The sequence below is a fragment of the Microcaecilia unicolor genome, chromosome 13 (assembly GCF_901765095.1).
Source record: "Microcaecilia unicolor chromosome 13, aMicUni1.1, whole genome shotgun sequence".
Lineage (NCBI taxonomy): Eukaryota > Metazoa > Chordata > Amphibia > Gymnophiona > Siphonopidae > Microcaecilia > Microcaecilia unicolor.
The window spans coordinates 31,137,634-31,161,829 of record NC_044043.1 but is presented as its reverse complement, the minus strand read 5'-3'; the positions used below and the strand labels follow the sequence as shown (position 1 = coordinate 31,161,829).

Sequence of the window (24,196 nt, the reverse complement as noted above, 5' to 3'; positions counted from 1 at the left end):
GAAAACTGCTACAGGTAAGTATCTTTGCTTTACTGATGTAGCAGCTCCTACAGAGCTTTGGGGCAGTGCTCATCATTCTGCTCTGCTTTGGCAGCATAGAGTGCAGGGGCAGCCCTTCTGGTATTTCTCAAAGGGCTTCTCTGGTTACTTCAGCATGAAGAACTGCCACAGTCGGCCATCTTAGCCCACTGTTCTGCTTCAGAATGCAGGAAAGACTGCCATTTTATCTTTCCTCTTCTGAAGTAATTTCAGGCTTGGTTGCTCAGACTGCAGTAGTTTCTCAAAGTGCATTTAGGCTGGTGCAGGGTGGCATGTTTGAATTTGAGTCCTGGTGAGGCCCTTAAAGAAGGAAGTTGTTTCTCTAGGTTTTGTTCTATTGCTACACTAATCTTATTAAAAAGAGCACAAGGGTCTCTAGCACTTGATCTGCTTTCAAATTCTAAAGCTCCAGAGGAAGCAAGGTCAGCAAAGCGCCTCAGATTGGATCCACTAGAACAGGTCTCGACAATTTTTCATTAAATTTTGAAGCCAGCCCCAAAACCTAACCAGCTGAGATCTCTTTCCCAACCATCCAATGTTGTCTGCAGTGGGGGTGGATTTTATTTTTTGGGAAGGGGGGGGGGGGGGGAGGAATCCCTTCCCAGATCAGCAATAGCTCTTTTAGAAACTGTTGTACTAAGGCTCTTTTCCTTCTCTGTATTCCTGGGCAAAGAAACTTTAGAAAATCAGTCTCTTTAAGGTGCCTGTGCAAATCACTGGTAGAAGCCAGCAATCATAAAAACATAAGAATAGCCATACCAGGGTAGACCAGTGGTCCTATCTAGCCCAGTATCCTGCTTCCAACAATGGGCAATCCAGGTCACAAGTATTTGGCAGAATCACAGGTAGTAGCAAGATTCTATGCTACCAATTCCAGGCTCAGCAGTGACTTTCATTTCTATCTCAATAGCAGGCTATGGATTTTTCCTCTAGGAATTTGTACAAACCTCTTTAAACCCATATATACTGACCTTTGTTACCACGTCCTCTGGTAAAGAGTTCCAAAGCTTAAATATTGAGTGAAAAAAATCTTTTCTCCTATTTGCTTTAAAAGTATTGCCATGTAATTCCTTTCCAAAGCATGCTGTCAGCTTTATAATAGCACTATCTTGATAGATGAATCAGGCATTTGCTGCTTTGTTTCACATATTACCATGGCCGCCTCTGTTTGCCTTACCTAAAATCTTGTCTCCTGTTTTTCTCCCCTATTCTTCTCTGTTTACCCTCCATACACCAATTGCTAAGAATCCTGTTGCCCATAAATAGGACCAAATTAACTGGACATGCAAACCAGTATCAGGAAATAGCTTTATTTTTACAGAGTAAAATAAAAATGCACGTAATTTAATATGCAAGTATATACATATGTGCTGCATAATTACTCCAGAATTTTGGAAAAACTGCAAAATTTGGTACCTCTTGCCTTAGAATCTTGAAAAATCTTCCTCAGAAAACTGATTATTTTTGAACTATTATTTGGCATATGGCAGAGTATTTGTTTTACTAAGCAAATAAACATGCATCCTCTTCCCACACAGGGTGAAGAGAAGTATACCTTTATTGAGAAGTGTGACAACCCACGCTCTGTAACATTGTTGATCAAGGGGCCAAACACCCACACACTCACCCAGATCAAGGATGCAGTAAGAGATGGACTGCGTGCTGTCAAAAACGCAATCGATGATGGTAAATAAAAGGTTCTTCCAAATTTTTAGAAGTTGGTGTTGATGTGCTAATTTTTTTCCCCATTCTTTAAGTGCTATAATGAATACAGCACTTGTTGGAGTGGGTCTGACAATGTGAACTTGTATTTTCTGGGTTGTAGAACAATGCTTTTCCACAATCTGCAATATTCGTATGACTGGGACAGCAATCTGGGAAGTCAAATGTGCCCAGACTCCTGGAAGATTGCCCCAGGAGATCTCACTTAGGAAATAGAGGCCATTTTCAGGAAGCTAGGAATACTCCCAGGTGGCTGTCAGCAGAATAGGTTCCTAGTCAGGGGACAGGCCTTTTGTCAACCACAGAGGAGCCTGGAAGCAGTGGACTGGGAAGTTCCTGGACAATGCAGTGAAGGTTTAGGGGGCCCATGTGCTAATACCTCAGTTGGATGTTTAAAGCAATTTTACCAGAGGTGGATCCATGTGTTTTCATGTTTTATGTGGCATGTGCAAGCCGATGGAATTCCACAAGAATTGCAATGAATGCAAACTTTTTCTTCATTTGAAAAGCTAAAAGCTTTCCTGAAGCTTTTAGTGGCAGTTGAGTTATTTTAGACCATTGTGACATTTGTCCTTGGATTAACTGAAAGCAATGGTGGATCTGCATGAAACAAGTTTGATCACAATGTATTTCTATTTCTTTATGTATTTTTGGTTTAATTATGTATGTATTAACTGTTACCCACCTAGAAAAGCACTTGGATAGAGTGGACTTCAAACTTTTTTTAAAAAGTAAATACACAATAATTACACCCTGACAGGTCCCTTTTTAAGTTTTAAGGTTTTGTATAATCATTTTTTGTTTATACATGTTTTGGAAGATAATTAACTAATTGTGATTAATACACTAATTTTACTATGATTTGTATTTGTAAGTAGATTTATCTGTCTGCATTTGTTTTCCTTTTTAACCAACTATTGTATTAATATAAGATTTTACTAACTTATTGATAACTTATAACTTAATATATACTTTTTATGATTGAGAAGTTTTATTTTTTATTTACTTTTGTATTTATGTGTATTTTTGTAATAGAAAGTGAAGCCTCTTACACAGCCAATGGGAGGCAAAATGTGGCCACGTTAGACATCTGATTTTAATAAAGCTGTGTTTATTTTATCTTTGGTCTGCTCTGTTGGTTGGAGGAAGTGCATACTAATATATCTCATGCATATTCATTGTTGAAAACCACTGATTTGGAGGATTACATCTGATCCTCTGTTAGAGGAAGTGCATATTAATATCCACTCCTACCCTAGCTGAGATAATATTTAACCATTTCTCTGACCTCATGTGCAACTTTATTTAAATCAGCCACCTTATTTTCTAACTCTTCTTACTTACTTACTTTCTTACCTATCTATATGTTACATCTTTGCTTTACCCTTCGCTATCAATTATAATGTTCTATTACATATTGTGTTGACATTGTAAATAGTATGCCATGCTATGTATTGTTTTTGAATATTTTTACTGCTGTAATTGTTTATTCTCCGAGGACAAGCAGGCTGCTTGTTCTCACAAATGGGTTACGTCCACGGCAGCCCCTCGGATCGGAGAGTTTGCTAGTTCTCGCCCGCGATGCGCGCATGCGCGGCCATCTTCCCTCCCGAAATCGCTCGTGTTCGCTAGTCTCCTTTTTTCCATGGCTCGGGACGGCTGTTTTTTCGGTCGCTCCGCACCCCTTAGAGATCCCTCGTGATTCGCTGTCTTTTTATTTTTCTACTTTTACCTCTATTTCTAGTGTTGGCCCGTAAGTTTTCTTTCGTGGTCGAGTGCGGCTTTTTTCGCTGCCCGTTCGTTTTTTGGTGAGTTTTTGGTGCCCCTTTTTCACCATCGCGGATTTCGATTTTGCCGGCGAGATTTTTCTGCCCATGTCATCGAAGCCTTCCAGCGGCTTCAAACCGTGAACCCAGTGCGGCCGGATAATCTCGCTCACTGATAGGCACGCTTGCCTTCAGTGTCTGGGGGGGCACCGTCCTCAGGCCTGCAATCTCTGTCTTCTTTTGAAGAGGAGAACTCAGGCGGTGAGATTAGCGCACTGGAACAGTTTGTTCGGGACTTCATCCGGTGCGTCGACATCCTCAGTTTCGCGGTCCTCGGCATCGGAGCCTTCGGTACCGCGCCCATCATCAACTTTGGTACCGCGTTCATCGGTATCGACATCGAGGCCTTCGGTATCGAGGTCATCGTCTGGTGCAGCTGTGAGACCGGGATCGTTCCTCCTGAGGATATCGTCAGAGGGTGCTTCGATGTCTGGAGTGCAGGAGAGGGCTGTCCATTCCCCTGCTGGTGCCACTCAGACCAATCACAAGGTCCCTCAGTTCTGTTCCAGGCTGTTCCACGGCAGACTGGCGTCGGATGCTTTCCTTCTGTTTTGGGGGGAAGGCCTCCTGTACGCGTATCCTCCCATTCCTTTGATAGGGAGGACTTTGCTGAAACTCAAGCAAGACAGGGGAACCATGATTTTGATTGCTCCTTTTTGGCCTCGTCAGATCTGGTTCCCTTTTCTTCTGGAGTTGTCTTACGAAGAACCGTGGAGATTGGACTGCTTTCCAACCCTCATCACGCAGAACGAGGGGGCGCTCCTCCATCCCAACCTTCGTTCTCTGGCCCTCACAGCCTGGATGTTGAGAGCGTAGACTTCGCCTCCTTGGGTCTGTCAGAGGGTGTCTCCCGAGTCTTGCTTCCTTCCAGGAAAGATTCTACCAAGAGGAGTTATTTTTACCTCTGGCGACAGTTTGCTGTGTGGTGTGATAGCAAGGCCTTAGATCCTCGTTCTTGTCCTACACAGACCCTGCTTGAATACCTTCTACATTTATCGGAGTCTGGTCTTAAAATCAACTCTGTAAAGGTTCATCTTAGTGCGATTAGTGCATACCATTACCATGTGGAAGGTAAGCCGATCTCGGGACAGCCTTTAGTTGTTCGCTTCATGAGAGGTTTGCTTTTGTCAAAGCCCCCAGTCAAACCTCCTTCAGTGTCATGGGATCTCAGTGTCGTTCTCACCCAGCTGATGAAACCTTCTTTTGAGCCACTGGATTCCTGTCATCTGAAGTACATGACCTGGAAGGTCATTTTCTTGGTGGCAGTTACTTCAGCTCGCAGAGTCAGTGAGCTTCAAGCCTTGGTTGCTCATGCTCCTTATACCAAATTTCATCATAACAGAGTGGTCCTCCGCACTCACCCTAAGTTCTTGCCAAAGGTGGTGTCTGAGTTCCATCTGAACCAGTCAATTGTCTTGCCAACATTCTTTCCCTGTCCTCATACCCGCCCTGCTGAACGTCAGCTGCACACATTGGACTGCAAGCGAGCATTGGCCTATCTGGAGCGGACAAGCCCCCACAGACAGTCCGCCCAACTTTTTGTTTCTTTTGATCCCAACAGGAGGGGAGTGGCTGTCGGGAAACGCACCATATCCAATTGTCTAGCAGATTGCATTTCCTTCACTTACGCCCAGGCTGGGCTGATTCTTGAGGGTCATGTCACGGCTCATAGTGTTCGAGCCATGGCGGCGTCAGTGGCCTGCTTGAAGTCAGCCACTATTGAAGAGATTTGCAAGGCTGCGACGTGGTCTTCTGTCCACACATTCACATCTCACTACTGCCTTCAGCAGGATACCCGACGCGATAGTCGGTTCGGGCAGTCGGTGCTGCAGAATCTGTTCGGGGTTTAGAATCCAACTCCACCCCCCTGGGCCCATTTTTATTCTGTTCCAGGCTGCACTCTCAGTTAGTTGAAAAAGTTTAGGTCAATCTCAGTTCTTTCCTCGCCGTTGTGAGGCCCAATTGACCATGTTTGTTGTTTTGAGTGAGCCTGGGGGCTAAGGATACCCCATTTGTGAGAACAAGCAGCCTGCTTGTCCTCAGAGAAAGCGAGTGCTACATACCTGTAGAAGGTATTCTCCGAGGACAGCAGGCTGCTTGTTCTCACTGATGGATGACGTCCACGGCAGCCCCTCCAATCGGAAACTTCACTAGCAAAGGCCTTTGCTAGTCCTCGCGCGCCCATGCGCGGCTGTCTTCCCGCCCAAACCGGCTCGTGTTAGTCAGTCAGTCTTTTGTCCGCGCTCGGTACGGTCGTGTTTGCGCCGTTCGCGCCCCTTAAGTTGACCTCGTGCGTCTTTTGAACTTTTTTGCTTTAAAAAAAAAGGGGGGGGGGGGATTTCGGAGAAGGGCCTTACGGTCTTTTTCCCTTCCCCGTATTTCTAGTTTTGGCCCCGATAAGTTTTCTTTCGGTTTCGGGGTAGGCCCCTTTGAGGCCTCGGGTCGAGTTTTTTTCTCCCCCTCTTTTTGTGCCTTACCGCAATTACGAGTGTTGATTTCGGTGGCGTGATTTTTCCACCCATGTCATCGAAGTCTCCCAGCAGCTTCAAGAAGTGCACCCAGTGCGCCCGGGTAATCTCGCTCACAGATAGGCACGCGTCGTGTCTTCAGTGTCTGGGGGCTGGGCACCGCCCGCAGGCCTGTAGTCTTTGCGTCCTTTTACAGAAAAGGACTCAGGTAGCGAGATTGGCCCAGTGGAACGTTTTGTTCTTGGGCTCTTCGTCGGCATCGGCACCGGGAGTATCGAGTGCGTCGACGTCGACAGCGTCAAGACCTCCGCCCTCGGCCGCGACTGTATCGTTTGCATCGAGGCATCGATCCTCTGCATCGTTGGGGCCGAGACATCGGAAGGCTGCGTCGGTGGTACCGGGACCTCCACTAGTGCTGATGTCGTCGGACGGTGGTGCTTCGTCTGGAGTGCAGGTGAGGGCTGTCCATTCCCCTGCTGGTGGCGGTGAGCCTTCGGGTGGGTCTCCCCCTACCCTGAGGGCTCCTGCGGTACAGCCCCCCCGAGACCGACCGACCTTCGGCCTCGGCCCCGAGGAAGCGACGGCTGGATTCTACGTCCTCCTCGTCGGTACCGGGAAGCTCCGGTGACATGCTTCGTTTGAAAAAGTCAAAGAAGCATCGACACTGGTCTCCTTCCCGCGTCGGTACCGAGAGCTCTGGGTCACTGAGGGAGTCGGCACCCAGCAGGCATCGGCACCGGGAGGACCGCTCACCCTCTGTTCAGGAGGTGTCGATGCGCTCCACCTTGGACAGCCCGGAACAGCCTCCACGCCCGGAACAGACTCTGACCGACTCCTGCATCGGCTTCCATGTTTTTCTCCACAGCCGCCCTGCACGAGAGTCTCCGGGCCGTTCTCCCAGAGATCCTGGGAGAGCTGTTGCGCCCTTCCCCTCCGGTACCGGGGGTGCTTGCGCCACCGGTACCGTCGAGTGAGGCGCCGGCTGGCCCATTGCCCGGGGTGAGGTCTCCGACATCGGTGCCGCGTGTGGTACCGACTGCGGTAGCCTCCCAGGAAGGCTCCCCGACTACGTCGGCGGAGGGAGCTTCGCCGATGCGGACGAGGGAGTCTACCTCTCGACGCTCCCATCGTGGCCGTGGTTCCACGGAGTCGAGCCGGGCACGGCTGCAGACACAGGTCCGTAAACTTGTGTCTGACACCGATGGTGAGGCCTCGTGGGAAGAAGAAGAGGACATCAGATATTTCTCTGACGAGGAGTCTGAGGGTCTTCCTTCTGATCCCACTTCCTCTCCTGAAAGGCAGCTTTCTCCTCCCGAGAGCCTGTCTTTCGCTTCCTTTGTCCGGGAGATGTCTACGGCCATCCCCTTCCCGGTGGTTGTGGAGGACGAGCCCAGGGCTGAAATGTTTGAGCTCCTGGACTATCCTTCTCCACCTAAGGAAGCGTCCACAGTACCCATGCATCATGTCCTCAAAAAGACATTGCTGGCGAACTGGACCAAGCCATTAAGTAATCCCAACATCCCCAAGAAGATTGAGTCCCAGTACCGAATCCATGGGGACCCAGAGCTGATGCGCACTCAGTTGCCTCACGACTCTGGAGTTGTGGATTTGGCCCTAAAGAAGGCCAAGAGTTCTAGGGAGCATGCTTCGGCGCCCCCGGGCAAGGACTCTAGAACCTTGGACTCCTTTGGGAGGAAGGCCTACCATTCTTCTATGCTCGTGGCCAAAATTCAGTCGTACCAGCTCTACACGAGCATACACATGCGGAACAATGTGCGGCAGTTGGTGGGCTTGGTGGACAAGCGCCCCCCTGAGCAACCCAAGCCATTTCAGGAGGTGGTCAGGCAGCTGAAGGCGTGCAGAAAATTCCTGGCCAGAGGGGTGTATGACACCTTTGATGTTGCGTCCAGGGCCGCTGCTCAAGGTGTGGTGATGCGCAGACTCTCATGGCTGCGTGCCTCCGACCTGGAGAATAGAATCCAGCAGCGGATTGCGGACTCGCCTTGCAGTGCGGATAATATTTTTGGAGAAAAAGTCGAACAGGTGATAGAGCAGCTCCACCAGCGGGACACCGCATTCGACAAGTTCTCCCGCCGGCAGCCTTCAGCCTCTACCTCTACAGGTAGAAGATTTTTTTGGGGAAGGAAGACTGTTCCCTACTCTTCTGGCAAGCGTAGGTACAATCCTCCTTCTCGACAGCCTGCGGCCCAGGCTAAGCCCCAGCGCGCTCGCTCTCGTCAGCAGCGTGCGCCTCAGCAAGGCCCCTCGGCTCCCCAGCAAAAGCAAGGGACGAGCTTTTGACTGGCTCCAGCAGAGCATAGCCGACATCCAAGTGTCAGTGCCGGGCGACCTGCCAGTCGGGGGGAGGTTGAAAGCTTTTCACCTAAGGTGGCCTCTCATAACCTCCGATCAGTGGGTTCTCCAAATAGTCCGGCAAGGATACACCCTCAATTTGGCCTCAAAACCTCCAAATTGTCCACCGGGAGCTCAGTCTTACAGCTTCCAGCACAAGCAGGTACTTGCAGAGGAACTCTCCGCCCTTCTCAGCGCCAATGCGGTCGAGCCCGTGCCATCCGGGCAGGAAGGGCTGGGATTCTATTCCAGGTACTTCCTTGTGGAAAAGAAAACAGGGGGGATGTGTCCCATCCTAGACCTAAGGGCACTGAACAAATATCTGGTCAAAGAAAAGTTCAGGATGCTTTCCCTGGGCACCCTTCTCCCCATGATTCAGGAAAACGATTGGCTATGCTCTCTGGACTTGAAGGACGCCTATACGCACATCCCGATACTGCCAGCTCACAGACAGTATCTGCGATTTCAGCTGGGCACACATCACTTCCAGTACTGTGTGCTACCCTTTGGGCTCGCCTCTGCGCCCAGGGTGTTCACAAAGTGCTTGGCTGTAGTAGCAGCGGCACTTCGCAGGCTGGGGGTGCACGTGTTCCCATATCTCGACGATTGGCTGGTGAAGAACACATCCGAGGCAGGAGCCCTGCAGTCCATGCAGATGACTATTCGCCTCCTGGAGCTACTGGGGTTTGTGATAAATTATCCAAAGTCCCATCTTCTCCCAGTGCAGAAACTCGAATTCATAGGAGCTCTGCTGGATTCTTGGACGGCTCGCGCCTATCTCCCAGAGACGAGAGCCAACAACTTGTTGTCCCTCGTCTCGCGGGTGCGAGCGTCCCAGCAGATCACAGCTCGGCAGATGTTGAGATTGCTGGGCCACATGGCCTCCACAGTTCATGTGACTCCCATGGCCCGCCTTCACATGAGATCTGCTCAATGGACCCTAGCTTCCCAGTGGTTTCAGGCTGCTGGGGATCTAGAAGACGTGATCCACCTGTCCACGAGTTTTCTCAAATCCCTGTATTGGTGGATGATTTGGTCCTATTTGACTCTGGGACGTCCTTTCCAAATTCCTCAGCCACAAAAAGTGCTGACCACGGATGCGTCTCTCCTGGGGTGGGGAGCTCATGTCGATGGGCTTCACACCCAAGGAAGCTGGTCCCTCCAGGAACGCGATCTGCAGATCAATCTTCTGGAGTTACGAGCGATCTGGAACACTCTGAAGGCTTTCAGAGATCGGCTGTCCCACCAAATTATCCAAATTCAGACAGACAACCAGGTTGCCATGTATTACGTCAACAAGCAGGGGGGCACCGGATCTCGCCCCCTGTGTCAGGAAGCCGTCAGCATGTGGCTCTGGGCTCGCCGTCACGGCATGGTGCTCCAAGCCACATATCTGGCAGGCGTAAACAACAGTCTGGCCAACAGGTTGAGCAGGATTATGCAACCTCACGATGGTCGCTCAATTCCCGTGTAGTGCGACAGATCTTCCAGGAGTGGGGCACCCCCTTGGTAGATCTTTTCGCATCTCGAGCCAACCACAAAGTCCCTCAATTCTGTTCCAGGCTTCAGGCCCACGGCAGACTGGCATCGGATGCCTTCCTCCTGGACTGGGGGGAGGGTCTGCTGTATGCTTATCCTCCCATACCTCTGGTGGGGAAGACTTTGTTGAAACTCTAGCAAGACCGAGGCACCATGATTGATTGCTCCTTTTTGGCCGCGTCAGATCTGGTTCCCTCTTCTTCTGGAGTTGTCCTCCGAAGAACCTTGGAGATTGGAGTTTTTTCCGACCCTCATCACACAGGACGAAGGGGCGCTTCTTCATCCCAACCTCCGGTCCCTGGCTCTCACGGCCTGGATGTTGAGAGCGTAGACTTTGCCTCTTTGGGTCTGTCAGAGGGTGTCTCCCGTATCTTGCTTGCTTCCAGGAAAGATTCCACTAAGAGGAGTTACTTCTTTCTATGGAGGAGGTTTGCCGTCTGGTGTGACAGCAAGGCCCTAAATCCTCGCTCTTGTCCTACACAGACCCTGCTTGAATACCTTCTGCACTTGTCTGAGTCTGGTCTCAAGACCAACTCTGTAAGGGTTCACCTTAGTGCAATCAGTGCATACCATTACTGTGTGGAAGGTAAGCTGATCTCAGGACAGCCTTTAGTTGTTCGCTTCATGAGGTTTGCTTTTGTCAAAGCCCCCCGTCAAGCCTCCTACAGTGTCATGGGATCTCAATGTCGTTCTCACCCAGCTGATGAAACCTCCTTTTGAGCCACTGAATTCCTGCCATCTGAAGTACTTGACCTGGAAGGTCATTTTCTTGGTGGCAGTTACTTCAGCTCGTAGAGTCAGTGAGCTTCAGGCCCTGGTAGCCCAGGCCCCTTACACAAAATTTCATCATAACAGAGTAGTCCTCCGCACTCACCCTAAGTTTTTGCCAAATGTTGTGTCGGAGTTCCATCTGAACCAGTCAGTTGTCTTGCCAACATTCTTTCCCCATCCTCATTCCTGCCCTGCTGAACGTCAGCTGCACACATTGGACTGCAAGAGAGCATTGGCCTTCTATCTGTAGCGCACACAGCCCAACAGACAGTCCGCCCAATTGTTTGTTTCTTTTGATCCCAACAGGAGGGGAGTGGCTGTGGGAAAATGCACCATATCCAATTGGCTAGCAGATTGCATTTCCTTCACTTACGCCCAGGCTGGGCTGGCTCTTGAGGGTCATGTCACGGCTCATAATGTTAGAGCCATGGCAGCGTCGGTAGCCCACTTGAAGTCAGCCACTATTGAAGAGATTTGCAAAGCTGCGACGTGGTCTTCTGTCCACACATTCACATCTCATTACTGCCTGCAGCAGGATACCCGACACGACAGTCGGTTCGGGCAGTCAGTGCTTCAGAATCTGTTCGGGGTTTAGAATCCAACTCTCCCCCCCCCCCCCCCCCCCCCCCCAGGCCCATGTTTGTTCTGTTCCAGGCTGCACTCTGTTAGTTGGTAAATTTTTTAGGTCAATCTCAGTTATGTCCTCGCCGTTGCGAGGCCCAATTTACCATGGTGGTTGTTTTGAGTGAGCCTGGGGGCTAGGGATACCCCATCAGTGAGAACAAGCAGCCTGCTTGTCCTCGGAGAAAGCGAATGCTACATACCTGTAGAAGGTATTCTCCGAGGACAGCAGGCTGACTGTTCTCACAAACCCGCCCGCCTCCCCTTTGGAGTTGTGTCTTCCCTTCTCTTTGTCTTGCTACATATGAGACAGGTCGGCACGAGCCGGTTCGGGCGGGAAGACGGCCGCGCATGCGCGGTGCGCATCGGCGCGCGAGGACTAGCAAAGGACTTTGCTATAAAGTGTTCCGATTGGAGGGGCTGCCGTGGACGTCACCCATCAGTGAGAACAATTAGCCTGCTGTCCTCGGAGAATACCTTCTACAGGTATGTAGCATTCGCTTTCACCCACCCAGCATGAGCTGCTACTGTGGGACAAAACATGGATAGATGTAAATTCATAAATAAATGCAAGATAACAAATTGTCTAATCATATTAAAATTGTATTCAGCCATGACACATATAGAAACCACATTAAATAATACTAAACCATTAAAAAGCTAATTAAGTAATAAATCTAAAAAAGCCATCATCCAAATAACATGCAAAGTGGCATATTAAAATAGCTATTAAAAAAGTGAGTCAGAACCAGAGTACAGCTCATATATACCTTTTATGGTTTAGAACAATCACTTCACCAAAAGGGGGCAGTATTGTAAACAATTCAAACAAGATAAGTAAAAAGTGTGTTTACTCAGGTTTTCTTTGTCTAATATCTTTTGTTTAAAAGATCAGAAATCATTCCATTCAACATATCTCTCTCTATAAAAGGCAAAACCAACGTTCTATGAAGCCTCCAGCCGGAAGTGTGAAGGGGGCGAGATATCCGGTTTCCCTATGAGTGTCTGCCCCGCCCTCTCTGTAACACAGTCAGTGAAGGAAAACAGCAGAGCACGAAATCAAATCGCTGGCTCTGTAACAGTGAAGGACTCAGAGGGGGGAGGGGAGAGAGGCCAGAGGGCAGGGACACACACACTCCCACATGCACACAGAAGAAAACATTGCTAGCCCCCGTTTCATTTGCATCAGAAACGGGGCTTTTTTACTAGTATGCAATAATAGTGGAAATCGGGGGGGGGGGGGGGGGGTCTTCCACATCGCTGTAAAACTCCGATTGTAATTTAAGTTCTCCAGGCACAGGGAAAGGAATAAGTAACTCGCCTACAACCTGCTATAAAAGGTGTAAGCTAAAGGCCAAGTATGGATTTAAGATGGATAAAATCAAATACTTAAACATCCCTATTTATATGACAAAACTTCAAGCATTTTGAAACCTTCAAATAAGCTTGAAGTGAATAAGATAATACAGTAAATTGGTGTTTGAGAAGGTTGTTCATCAGAATGTTTCAAGCCTCTTGCCTGTTCTTTTTTAGGTTGTGTTGTTGCAGGTGCTGGTGCATTAGAAGTGGCAATAGCAGATGCCCTAGTTAAGCACAAGCCCATTGTCAAGGGCAGAGCCCAGCTCGGTGTCCAAGCATTTGCTGATGCTCTGCTCATCATTCCAAAGGTATGGTGTGCTCTGCTAAACGTCCAATCCAGTTTTAGTAGAATACTTTTAACTACGAATTGTCTGCTTACTTCCATGAGAGAGTAAATATTAAGTTGAATAAGGAAATAATGGAAGTCTTCATAATGTCTATAAACACTTTTCCATTTCAAGTGGCATAAACTTCAAAAATATTGGTTGCACTTGTGTAGACTCTTTTAGCATTTTGCTGCTGTAAATATTTTTGTCTTTAAATCAATATGTATATATGATAGGCAGCATTACAATGAAGAGAGCAGATCAAAATTGAAATAGTTGTGCTGTTTGAATACTGAGTTCTCAATGATCTGTGATCCAGAAACTTAATTAAATGACACACACAGCTTTCTTGAATTTAGATGTATATTTTCTTGATTTGTTCATTTCTTTTGAGATTCAATATTCAAAAGATAGATGCATTATACAAGTTCAGTTTTTGTACTTTATTTCTAAAACCTTTAATCTTATTTCTTTATTCTAAAGGTTCTTGCTCAGAACTCTGGCTATGACCCTCAGGAAACATTAGTAAAAATTCAGACCGAATATGCAGAATCAGGTCAGCTTATTGGTGTGGATTTGAACACAGGTAAGATCTATTTAGCTGTTGCATTTTCTGTAAGTAATACACAGAATCAATATATCTCCTTTCCATTTCCAAAGTTTAGCATGCAGCCTGGCAGATATTTTACTGGGTCTATATAAGGGGTGAGTTACCTTGGTCAGTCGGTTGAGAGTCAAAAATTAATTAGGTACTCAAAAAATCTATTACTTCAAGCAAGTACTCTTATCTTAAAGAAGAAAAGGCCTCGAGAAACCCCTTGACAGCTGAAAAAGTCACTGGGGTTGGACTTCCTCATCATCGGCCCAAAAACCCTCTGTGTGCAGACTTTATTGGCTAAAGAATATTTAAACAAAACTTAGCTCAAGGACGAGTCAGTCTCTGTGCTCCCTTGTTGATTAAGACCATGATCAACGGCGGCCAGCGTTTCAAATTCACGGTTTCTTCAGGATCACTGGACAAATTTCCGCTCGATCCTTAACGGCGGATATCACATGTATATCTCCAGTGTATACAAGCCTTATCTCATATATATTCGTTGTGGTTTCCCTGATGCCCAGACCTGGTTAGGTGTGCCATTCAGGCTGGGTTGTGGAAGCAATGGGATAGAGCTGTGCCGGGGGATAAGCAAGTGAAAAATCATTTTCAGGTAAATGCAGCCAGAATGCTTGGTGATTATATATTTTGTTTTCTTTAAGCGCTGCAAATTTGACAACAAATTTCAGCATAAGATACAGATATATATGAAGGATTAAGATGTACCATCAAGATTGCTTCTGAAATTCTCAACTATGGTGAGATTTCCTGTGAGCAGTCAGCTGTTGAATTTTTATCAACTGTGGGCCAGTTCAGTGCATCGGTAGTAAACTAGTTGAGTGAGTACTGCACCTTCAAGAAGGTAAGCAGGATGGAGGCGATCCAGAGGGTGGCATAAAACATATTGAAGATACCGTGTATTCTCCTCTGATGCTGTATTAATATTTCATTGCGCTTCTGTCAGTCTTTAAGGGCACTGATAATTGTTTGTCATACATAACAGTAAGTGCATCATTTTATAACACGGCACTTGTAACATTTTAGATATTTTATTATTATATTGCACTTAGTGTTTATATATGTGACATTGCTGTGACATTGGATTTTGCAGATCGTTTGCCTTGTTGTTTTTTGGGATAAAACATATGGGGACAGACTTTAAGATCTCAATATGTACACTTCGGAAGAAAAGTGGGAGTGGGAAGAAATGATAAATACTGAAATACCTCTGTGACTTGAATGCATACAAGATAGGCCCCTTTCAAAAAAAGGGAAGCTCTGCAACAAGGAGGTATAAGATGAAAGTGAAAGGGGGTAGACTCAAGAGTAATCTAAAGAAATATTTTTCTAAGGAAAGGGTAGTGGATGTGTGAAACTCAAAGTGGAGTTAGTGGAGATGAGTACTGTATCTGAATCCAAGAATGCATGGGACAAGCACAGAGGATCATCTCCTAGGAGGAGAGGAAGGGATAGTAGAGATTAGAGGAAACTTTACTCATTAGTTAATAGTTTATTGGACACTCAACTAATAGCCAATTCAACCGATCCCACACCTACTGCCAACCACTTGGCTACTTATTTTAAATGGAAAATAGCTTCATCTATAGACTTATTTCCTCTATAGTGTTTTCGTTACCCTCAGGGGGAAGCCTTCAGCTGGCTGAGCTTGGGATCCCCACCAGCTAGCGCTAAACGTGTGGTACTGTTGGGTGGGCCTGAGCCCTAAATGGGTGGGCCCTGGCCCTCCCAGGCCCACCTGTGGCTACGCCACTGCATTCCATGAATTTACCCCCCTTTCTGTGAAGAATGAATTCCTCAGGTTAGTTCTGAGTCTCTCTCCTTTCACTTTCATCTTATGCCCCCTGGTTCCAGAGCTTTCCTTCAATTGAAAGAGACTCGCCTCTTGTGCATTTATGCCACATAGGTATTTAAATGTCTCTATCATATCTCCCCTCTCCCACCTTTCTTCCCATTTTGTAAAATCTATACATATCTTCGAGCATATGACAGTAGTTGCAGGGTTAGGTCAGACATCTTTGAAGTGGAGGCTTCCAAGATGCCCTGATTCTAGGGGCGACTAGCTGGGACACACAGAGCATGTAATGGGAGGAGGGGACTTAAGCGTATATGCCACATCTGACAGACCCTAAAGGCGATCTGGGTCAAATAATATAATCCCCTGCCACAGGGTGGCAGTATAATACAAATGTACAGAATATTTGGACAGAACAGGCAGCTCCATCTTTGGCCACCTTTAAATCTAGACTGAAAGCCCACCTCTTTAACATTGCTTTTGACTCGTAACCACTTGTAACCACTCGCCTCCACCTACCCTCCTCTCCTCCTTCCCGTTCACATTAATTGATTTGATTTGCTTACTTTATTTATTTTTTGTCTATTAGATTGTAAGCTCTTTGAGCAGGGACTGTCTTTCCTCTATGTTTGTGCAGCGCTGCGTATGCCTTGTAGCGCTATAGAAATGCTAAATAGTAGTAGTAGTAGTAGTAGTATTTACATGATCCTTTACTGCCTCATTCTAAGCAGATAGAATCTGGTCCGTTTTTCATTCAATCACTACTGATAGGTCAATCAAGCAAATTCGCATTGCTTGATACGTGCCCTGCTTATCTCCTCAAGTTGGCTCCTGATTTATTCTTACATCATTTGCACTCAAATCTTAATTTGATGTTGTGTGAAGGTTTCTTTCCCTCTGACAATGTCAATATTATTTTGACTCCTGTACCTAAAAATACCCAAACTAGCCTGTTTAGTTTCCAACTATAGACCAGTAGCCTCCTCTTGTTAAAGTAATGGAAGGATTTGTCATGCACCAACTTATGGAGTATCTCCAGCTTCAGGCCATTTTGCATAGTTCACAATCTGGTTTTAGGACCTCTTATGGTAGAGAAACTGTGCTTACCACCCTCTTAGCTAACTTTAGGAGGGAATTAAGTTTTGTCAACAATATATTAATACTTCAATTTGATCTATCCAATGCCGTTGATACTGTTGATCATATTATTTTAAATATTCTTGACTATTATGGAATACTACTACTACATACATAGTAACATAGTAGATGACGGCAGAAAAAGACCTGCATGGTCCATCCAGTCTGCCCAAGACAAACTCATATGTGTATACCTTACCTTGAATTGAATTTGTACCTGTCCTTTTCAGGGCACAGACCATATAAGTCTGCCCAGCAGTATTTCCCGCCTCCCATCACCGGTTCTGGTACAGACCGTATAAGTCTGCCCTCCCCTATCCTTGCTTCCCAACCACCACCCCCTCTTCCCCCCACCTGCTCCGCCACCCAATTTCAGCTAAGCTTCTGAGGATCCATTCCTTCTGCACAGGATTCCTCTATGCATATCCCTTGCATGTTTGAACTCCGTTACCGTTTTCATCTCCACCACCTCCCGCGGGAGGGCATTCCAAGCGTTCACCCTCTCCGTGAAAAAATACTTCCTGACATCTTTCCTGAGTCTGCCCCCCTTCAATCTCATTTCATGTCCTCTCGTTCTACCGCCTTCCCATCTCCGGAAAAGATTCGTTTGCGGATTAATACCTTTCAAATATTTGAACGTCTGTATCATATCACCCCTGTTCCTCCTTTCCTCCAGGGTGTACATGTTCAGGTCAACAAGCCTCTCTTCATACGTCTTGGAACGTAAATCCCATACCATCCTCGTAGCTTTTCTTTGCACCGCTTCCATTTTTTTAACATCCTTCGCAAGATACGGCCTCCAAAACTGAACACAATACTCCAGGTGGGGCCTCACCAACGTCTTATACAGGGGCATTAAAACCTGCTGGTCACTCCTCTCTCTATACATCCTAGCAATCTTCTAGCTACGGCCACCGCCTTGTCGCACTGTTTCGTCGCCTTCAGGTCCTCAGATACTATCACCCCAAGATCCCTCTCCCCGCCTAACACATACGTCTCCCTTGGATTTCTACTCCCTAAGTGCATCACTTTGCATTTCTTCGCATTGAATTTTAATTGCCAAACGTTAGACCATTCTTCTAGCTTCTTCAGATCTTTTTTCATGTTTTCCACTCCCTCCTGGGTGTCCACTCTGTTGGAAATCTTGGTGTCATCCGCAAAAAGGCAAACTTTACTTTGTAACCCTTCGGCTATGTCACTCACAAATATATTGAACAGAATCGGCCCCAGCACCGATCCCTGAGGCACTCCACTACTCACCTTTCCCTCCTCCGAGCAAACTCCATTCACCACCACCCTCTGGCGTCTGTCCCTTATTTCTAAAGCGCTACTAGATGTACGCAGCGCTGTACACTTGAACATGAAGAGACAGTCCCTGCTCGACAGAGCTTACAATCTAATTGGGTCAAACAGGACGCCATATACCCTGGAGTAACTGATTCCTTTTTCAATTTGCACTGTATTAAGCTCCTGAGAAACACATACATGTATATGTTAAAACTTTAATAAAATTAAAGTTAAAAAGGGGGGGTGGGAGAGACGACCAGATTTAGCACACACCTCTCAGAGTAGTTCAAGGAGAGTTACATTTGGAAACAGCAGGTTATTTTCCTGTCCCTTGAAGGCTTGTAATCTAGATCTGTACCCGAGACAATGGAGGGTTATACGATTTGCTCAAAATCACAACGAGCATGAGTGCGATCTGAACCTGGATGCCATGGTTCTTACACTGCTACTCCAATCAACTGGTCACTCTCCAATTTTGGAGGTTCACTGCTGTCAAGCTAGGTGTTAACTAACCCACTTGGAGGCAATGCCCTGACTTTGTACACTGGAGTTGAAACTGTTTGCCTGACATCACTGGGAATGCAACGGGAGAGAGAAAGTTTGGAGTTAAGAAGGAAAATTAATTCTTACCTGTTAATTTTCTTTCCATTAGTCCCAACAGATTGATCCAGAGACTTGTGGGTTATGTCCCTCTCCTAGCAGGTGGAGATAGAGAGATCACTGGTACTGTGCAGCAGCCTTAATTTCAGTATTGTTGATAGCAAAGCAGTGATGAAAAGAGCCTAAAATTAATAAATATTCAGTGCCCTCCACTTCCGCAGCAGGAGAGCACTCCACTGGATTAAGAACTGGTTGAAAGATAGGAAGCAGAGAGTAGGATTGCGTGGCCAGTATTCTCAGTGGAGGAGGGTAGTTAGTGGGGTCCCGCAGGGGTCTGTGCTGGGTCCGTTGCTTTTTAATGTATTTATAAATGACCTAGAGATGGGAATAACTAGTGAGGTAATTAAATTCGCCGATGACACAAAATTATTCAGGGTCGTCAAGTCGCAGGAGGAATGTGAACGATTACAGGAGGACCTTGCGAGACTGGGAGAATGGGCGTGCAAGTGGCAGATGAAGTTCAATGTTGACAAGTGCAAAGTGATGCATGTGGGTAAGAGGAACCCGAATTATAGCTACGTCTTGCAAGGTTCCGCGTTAGGAGTTACGGATCAAGAAAGGGATCTGGGTGTCGTCGTCGATGATACGCTGAAACCTTCTGCTCAGTGTGCTGCTGCGGCTAGGAAAGCGAATAGAATGTTGGGTGTTATTAAGAAGGGTATGGAGTCCAGGTGTGCGGATGTTATAATGCCGTTGTATCGCTCCATGGTGCGACCGCACCTGGAGTATTGTGTTCAGTACTGGTCTCCGTATCTCAAAAAAGATATAGTAGAATTGGAAAAGGTACAGCGAAGGGCGACGAAAATGATAGTGGGGATGGGACGACTTTCCTATGAAGAGAGGCTGAGAAGGCTAGGGCTTTTCAGCTTGGAGAAGAGATGGCTGAGGGGAGATATGATAGAAGTGTATAAAATAATGAGTGGAATGGATCGGGTGGATGTGAAGCGACTGTTCACGCTATCCAAAAATACTAGGACTAGAGGACATGAGTTGAAGCTACAGTGTGGTAAATTTAAAACGAATCGGAGAAAACTTTTCTTCACCCAACGTGTAATTAGACTCTGGAATTCATTGCCGGAGAACGTGGTACGGGCGGTTAGCTTGACGGAGTTTAAAAAGGGGTTAGATAGATTCCTAAAGGACAAGTCCATAGACCGCTATTAAATGGACTGGAAAAATTCCTCATTTTTAGGTATAACTTGTCTGGAATGTTTTACGTTTGGGGAGCGTGCCAGGTGCCCTTGACCTGGATTGGCCACTGTCGGTGACAGGATGCTGGGCTAGATGGACCTTTTGGTCTTTCCCAGTATGGCACTACTTATGTACTTATGTACTGGGACAAAGCCTGTCATTGTCTCGTCAAAAATTTGTTTGCTTTTTTTTTTTTTTTTTATTGTAACCAAAGAATCAGAAACAGCAACCTAACAGGAGGAGAACATAGAGGATTCAACAGCGAACAGACAGGCGGGCCTCTGGACTGATCTGTTGGGACTAATGGAAAGAAAATTAACAGGTAAGAATTTTCCTTCCACAGCATCCCACAGACCAATCCTGAGACTTGTGGGATATATTAAAGCAGTCCTCAAGTGGGAAAGGAAACAGTAACCCCAACGGCCAAGACCAAAGCCCTGAACGCCGCATCCTCGCGTGCCGTCCAGTTGGTAATGCTTTGAGAACATATGGACCAAAGACTAAGTGGCGTCCAGGCAAATCTCATCAACAGAAACCAACTGGGACTCTGCAAAGAAGGTCGCTTGCGCCCTAGTGGAATGCACCTGCACAAGCAGTGGTGTTGACTTCCCCAGCACCACGTAGACCAAAGCAATTGCCTCCATCAGCCAATAGGCCACCATGGCCTTAGACGCCTGGTCCCTCTTCTTGTGGCCGGCAAACAGGACAAAAAGATGATCCAAATGACAGAAGTCTTTGGTGACCTCCAAGTACCAGAAGAGAATGCGCCGTACATCCAGGCATTGCAGGGCCCTGAATATGTGGAGTTGTCCTGAAATGTTTTTTTGACTTAAGATATAGGTCGTATCAAGTCAAACAATCAGGTGTACTTTCTTCCACTTGGTCTCCTGGCTGTGGGGTCCCTCAGGGTTTCTCTCTTTCCCCCATCTTGTTTAACATGATGATACCTCTTGGTCATCTTTTAGAAAAACATGGTCTTTTGACATACATATATGCTGATGTCACCATTTATATCCCATTCTCCAAGTAATTACTTACATAACTCACATGATTAGTCTAGGGATAAAACTTATGAAATCATGGGCTTCTAATTTAAAACTAAACAACACGGATTAAACTAAGTTTCTAATTATAACTAATCCTCACCATCCTGTGAATCTTAGTAACTTTACTATTAACAAAAGCTATTCCCTTGAGTCATCAATGAAAATCTTGGGATTCACAATAGATAGTTTCCTTACCCTTGAATACCAAGTCACTAAGTTGACCTTGAGTGTCTTTTTACTCGCTTTGGAAGCTAAAGAGATTGAGGCCGTTTTGTACTTTGGTTCAATCCCTTGTCCTCAACAAATCTGACTATTGCAGTTCCATCTATGCCAGACTTAAAGGTGGTCTCAAAGTACAAACAGTTCAAAATAATGCTGCTCATCTTATATGTAGATCTCCTCTGTTCACCAAAGCCACTCCTCTTTTTTATGAGCTACATTGGTTACCAATAAGAGAGAATGTTTTTAAAATTGTGTTTTCATTCACCAAATCCTGTTTCCTCTTCAACCCTCCAGACCGGTCAAGACGCTTGGGTTATGCTCGCCTACCAGCAGAGGGAGACTGAGAACACTAACTTCAAACTATGTACATATAACCTGTGCCTAGCCACCTGTCGTCAGTATCTTCTCAGTCTCAGCAGAGGGTAGACAGGCAACCTGTGCAGCTTGTCCGGTCTGGTAGGATTCAGAGATTATTTAGGAGCTTCTTTTGGTCTGTTTTTCAGTTTTATCCCTGTGCCTGGAAGACTTTAGTGTGCTGGGGGTTGGTGGGTCCGGTGGGGCCTGCCATTGTCCCCTTTGGGGTGTCACACCTGGGTGGCCGGGTCCCTCCCCCTAACTGGCTCTCCCGTTTGGGCAGCTTTGTGCCTCGGCTGCAGTTCTGTCCTGCAGCCTTGAGTGCCGTTTAGTTTTAGCAACAGTAGGGCTCAATTTCAGGCTGCAATAAAGTTTTGACAAAAAAAAAAAAAACTCTCTCAGAGATCGAAGGCCCAAGCGGTGTGGAGAGCTGAGTGAGCTGCAATCTCGGGTTCCGGGGTTGTTCAGCTGCTTTGGGGCACTGTTTTGCAGGCTTCTGGTGAGTGGGCTGTCAGCTGTTTGTTTAGGCGCGATGGCGGGAAAGCCGCTGCGATGTAGATTTTGTGCGCGCCGGGGGGTTGAAGTGGTTGGCGGTTCCTGCCGTTTCTGTGGCGAACCGAAGTCGTCTTCCTCCGCTCCGCCGGTGTTAGCGGCGGAGGTTCCCGCGTCGGGCCCTCCAGAGCCGGCAGTGTCTCAGTCTGGCAGCGTGGCGGCGGTCCCGATTTTGGCGGGAACCGCCGCCATTTTGGAATCGGCACCACAAGGCCCGGAGTTGGTCGGAGGACCTTTGGGCAGTCAGTTGTCCGGTTTTTCTGGGGGGGACGGTCCTGGTCGGATGGGTTTCCCGCCGGATTTTATTTGGAGTTTGTTCCAGGCCTGGCAGGTGGGGCCGACGCGAGCAGAGCCCCCTAGTCTTGGGACGGGGGGTGCTAGTGTTAAGAGACCACGTTTGGAGTGGTCGGAGGACATGGAAAGTTTTTCCCCTCCGGAGTCAGAGGGCGATTTTAGTCCCCTGGAGGAGGATGAGGGGCCGTTGGTTGGTTATGAGAAGGAACTTGCTGTGCCTGGGGAGGACCCTTCGGTGGTCCGCATTTTTCACCGCGATGAGTTGGCAGAACTTATTGAGCAGGTGTCATCGACTCTCAAGTTTGAGGCATCAGCTCCAGTGACAGCCGGGTCGCAGGATCCTTTGGTGAAGGGGATTCGGCAGGTATCTCGCACTTTCCCTATGAACGCGGATCTGAGGGAAATGATTACCCAAGAGTGGCGTTCTCCAGAAGATCAGTGTAAGGTGGCTCGGGCCATGGCTAAGTTGTACCCGCTTCCGCTGGAGGATAGAGATTCCCTCCGGCCTCCGACCGTGGATGCCGTGGTGACGGCTGTGACTAAGGCTACGGCCATTCCTGTGGATGGGGGGGCCGTGTTGCGGGACCCGCAGGACAGGAAATTGGAGACGTTTCTCAAGCGGAGTTTTGATTTGTCTGCTTTGGCGCTGCAGGCGTCGGTTTGTGGAGGCCTGGTGGCCCGGGCGTGTTTCCGCTGGGCGGAGCGGCTGCTGGATAACCCGCCGGCTGATAGGGCCTCCTTAGTTCAAGATTTGGCAAGGTTGGAGATGGGGTCGTCCTTCATGGCTGATGCACTGTATGATTTGTTACGGGCTTCGGCTAAGAACATGACCCTGGCAGTGGCTGCTCGTCGGGCCCTGTGGTTGCGGGGCTGGATGGCTGATGCTGCTTCTAAGGCAAAGCTGTGTTCGCTGCCGTTTAAAGGTTCTTTGCTTTTTGGGGAAGAGTTGGATAAGTTGGTGAGGGGTCTTGGTGATACTAAGGTTCCTCGTCTTCCGGAGCTTCGTCCTAAGGCTGCTAGGGGGTCCGCGGTGCGCGGACGGTTTCAGGAAGCTCGACGATATCGGCCTGGCAGGTCCTCCGGGGGGACTAGGGGTAGTTTTTTCCAAAGAACTCAGTCCTTTCGCGGTGGTCGCCGTGGAGGGCGAGGTTCCTCGTCGGGAACGCCCGGAGCGTCCCGTCCTTCGCAATGATGGTGTGGGGACCCAACCTCTGGTTCGCGTGGGGGCTCGTTTGCGCTTGTTTTACCAGAGGTGGGTCCAGATCACCTCAGATCAGTGGGTGCTGCAGATTGTGCGAGACGGCTACGCGTTAGAGTTCGACGGTCCTCTGCCCGATTTCTTTCTCGTGTCTCCTTGTCATTCCAGGCGCAAGGCGAGAGCAGTGCGAGAGACCTTGGCGCATCTGGTCGAGTTAGGAGCAGTAGTTCCGGTTCCTCCAGGAGAGCGAGGTACGGGTTGTTGTTCCATCTACTTCGTAGTTCCCAAAAAGGAGGATGCTTTTCGGCCCATTTTGGACCTCAAGAAGGTCAATGCGGCTCTGAAGGTTCCTTCCTTTCGAATGGAGACGCTGCGCTCGGTCATTGTAGCGGTTCAGGAAGGAGAGTTTCTGACGTCTTTAGATCTGACGGAGGCTTACTTGCACATCCCCATCCTAGAGGCACACCAGCGTTTTCTTCGCTTTGTGGTGTTGGGGAGACATTTTCAATTTTGTGCTCTTCCGTTCGGCCTGGCGACGGCGCCTCGCACCTTTTCCAAGGTCATGGTAGTGGTGGCGGCAGCGCTGCGTTTGCAGGGCATTTTGGTCCATCCGTACCTAGACGACTGGTTGATTCGAGCCAAATCAAAATCAGAGAGCGAGGAGGTCACCGGTCGGGTGGTGTCCTTTCTGCAGTCGCTCGGTTGGGTTGTCAATCTGGCCAAGAGTCACCTCGTTCCGTCGCAGTCCCTAGAGTATTTGGGAGTCCGTTTCGACACGAAGAGAGGCCGTGTGTTTTTGACAGCGTTTCGCATCTCCAAGCTAC

At 47.7% G+C, this 24,196-nt stretch overlaps 1 protein-coding gene across 1 annotated transcript in view; it reads left to right on the top strand.

Annotated features, from left to right (window-relative positions):
• The window catches only part of CCT6A (chaperonin containing TCP1 subunit 6A), a 103,819-nt gene that overhangs the window by 73,219 nt on the left and 6,404 nt on the right, over positions 1 to 24,196 (top strand). The window contains exons 10-12 of the mRNA XM_030222360.1: positions 1,578 to 1,725; positions 12,872 to 13,005; positions 13,507 to 13,609. Of these exons, the coding sequence (XP_030078220.1) occupies positions 1,578 to 1,725; positions 12,872 to 13,005; positions 13,507 to 13,609 (385 nt within the window). The remainder of the gene's footprint in view (positions 1 to 1,577; positions 1,726 to 12,871; positions 13,006 to 13,506; positions 13,610 to 24,196) is intronic.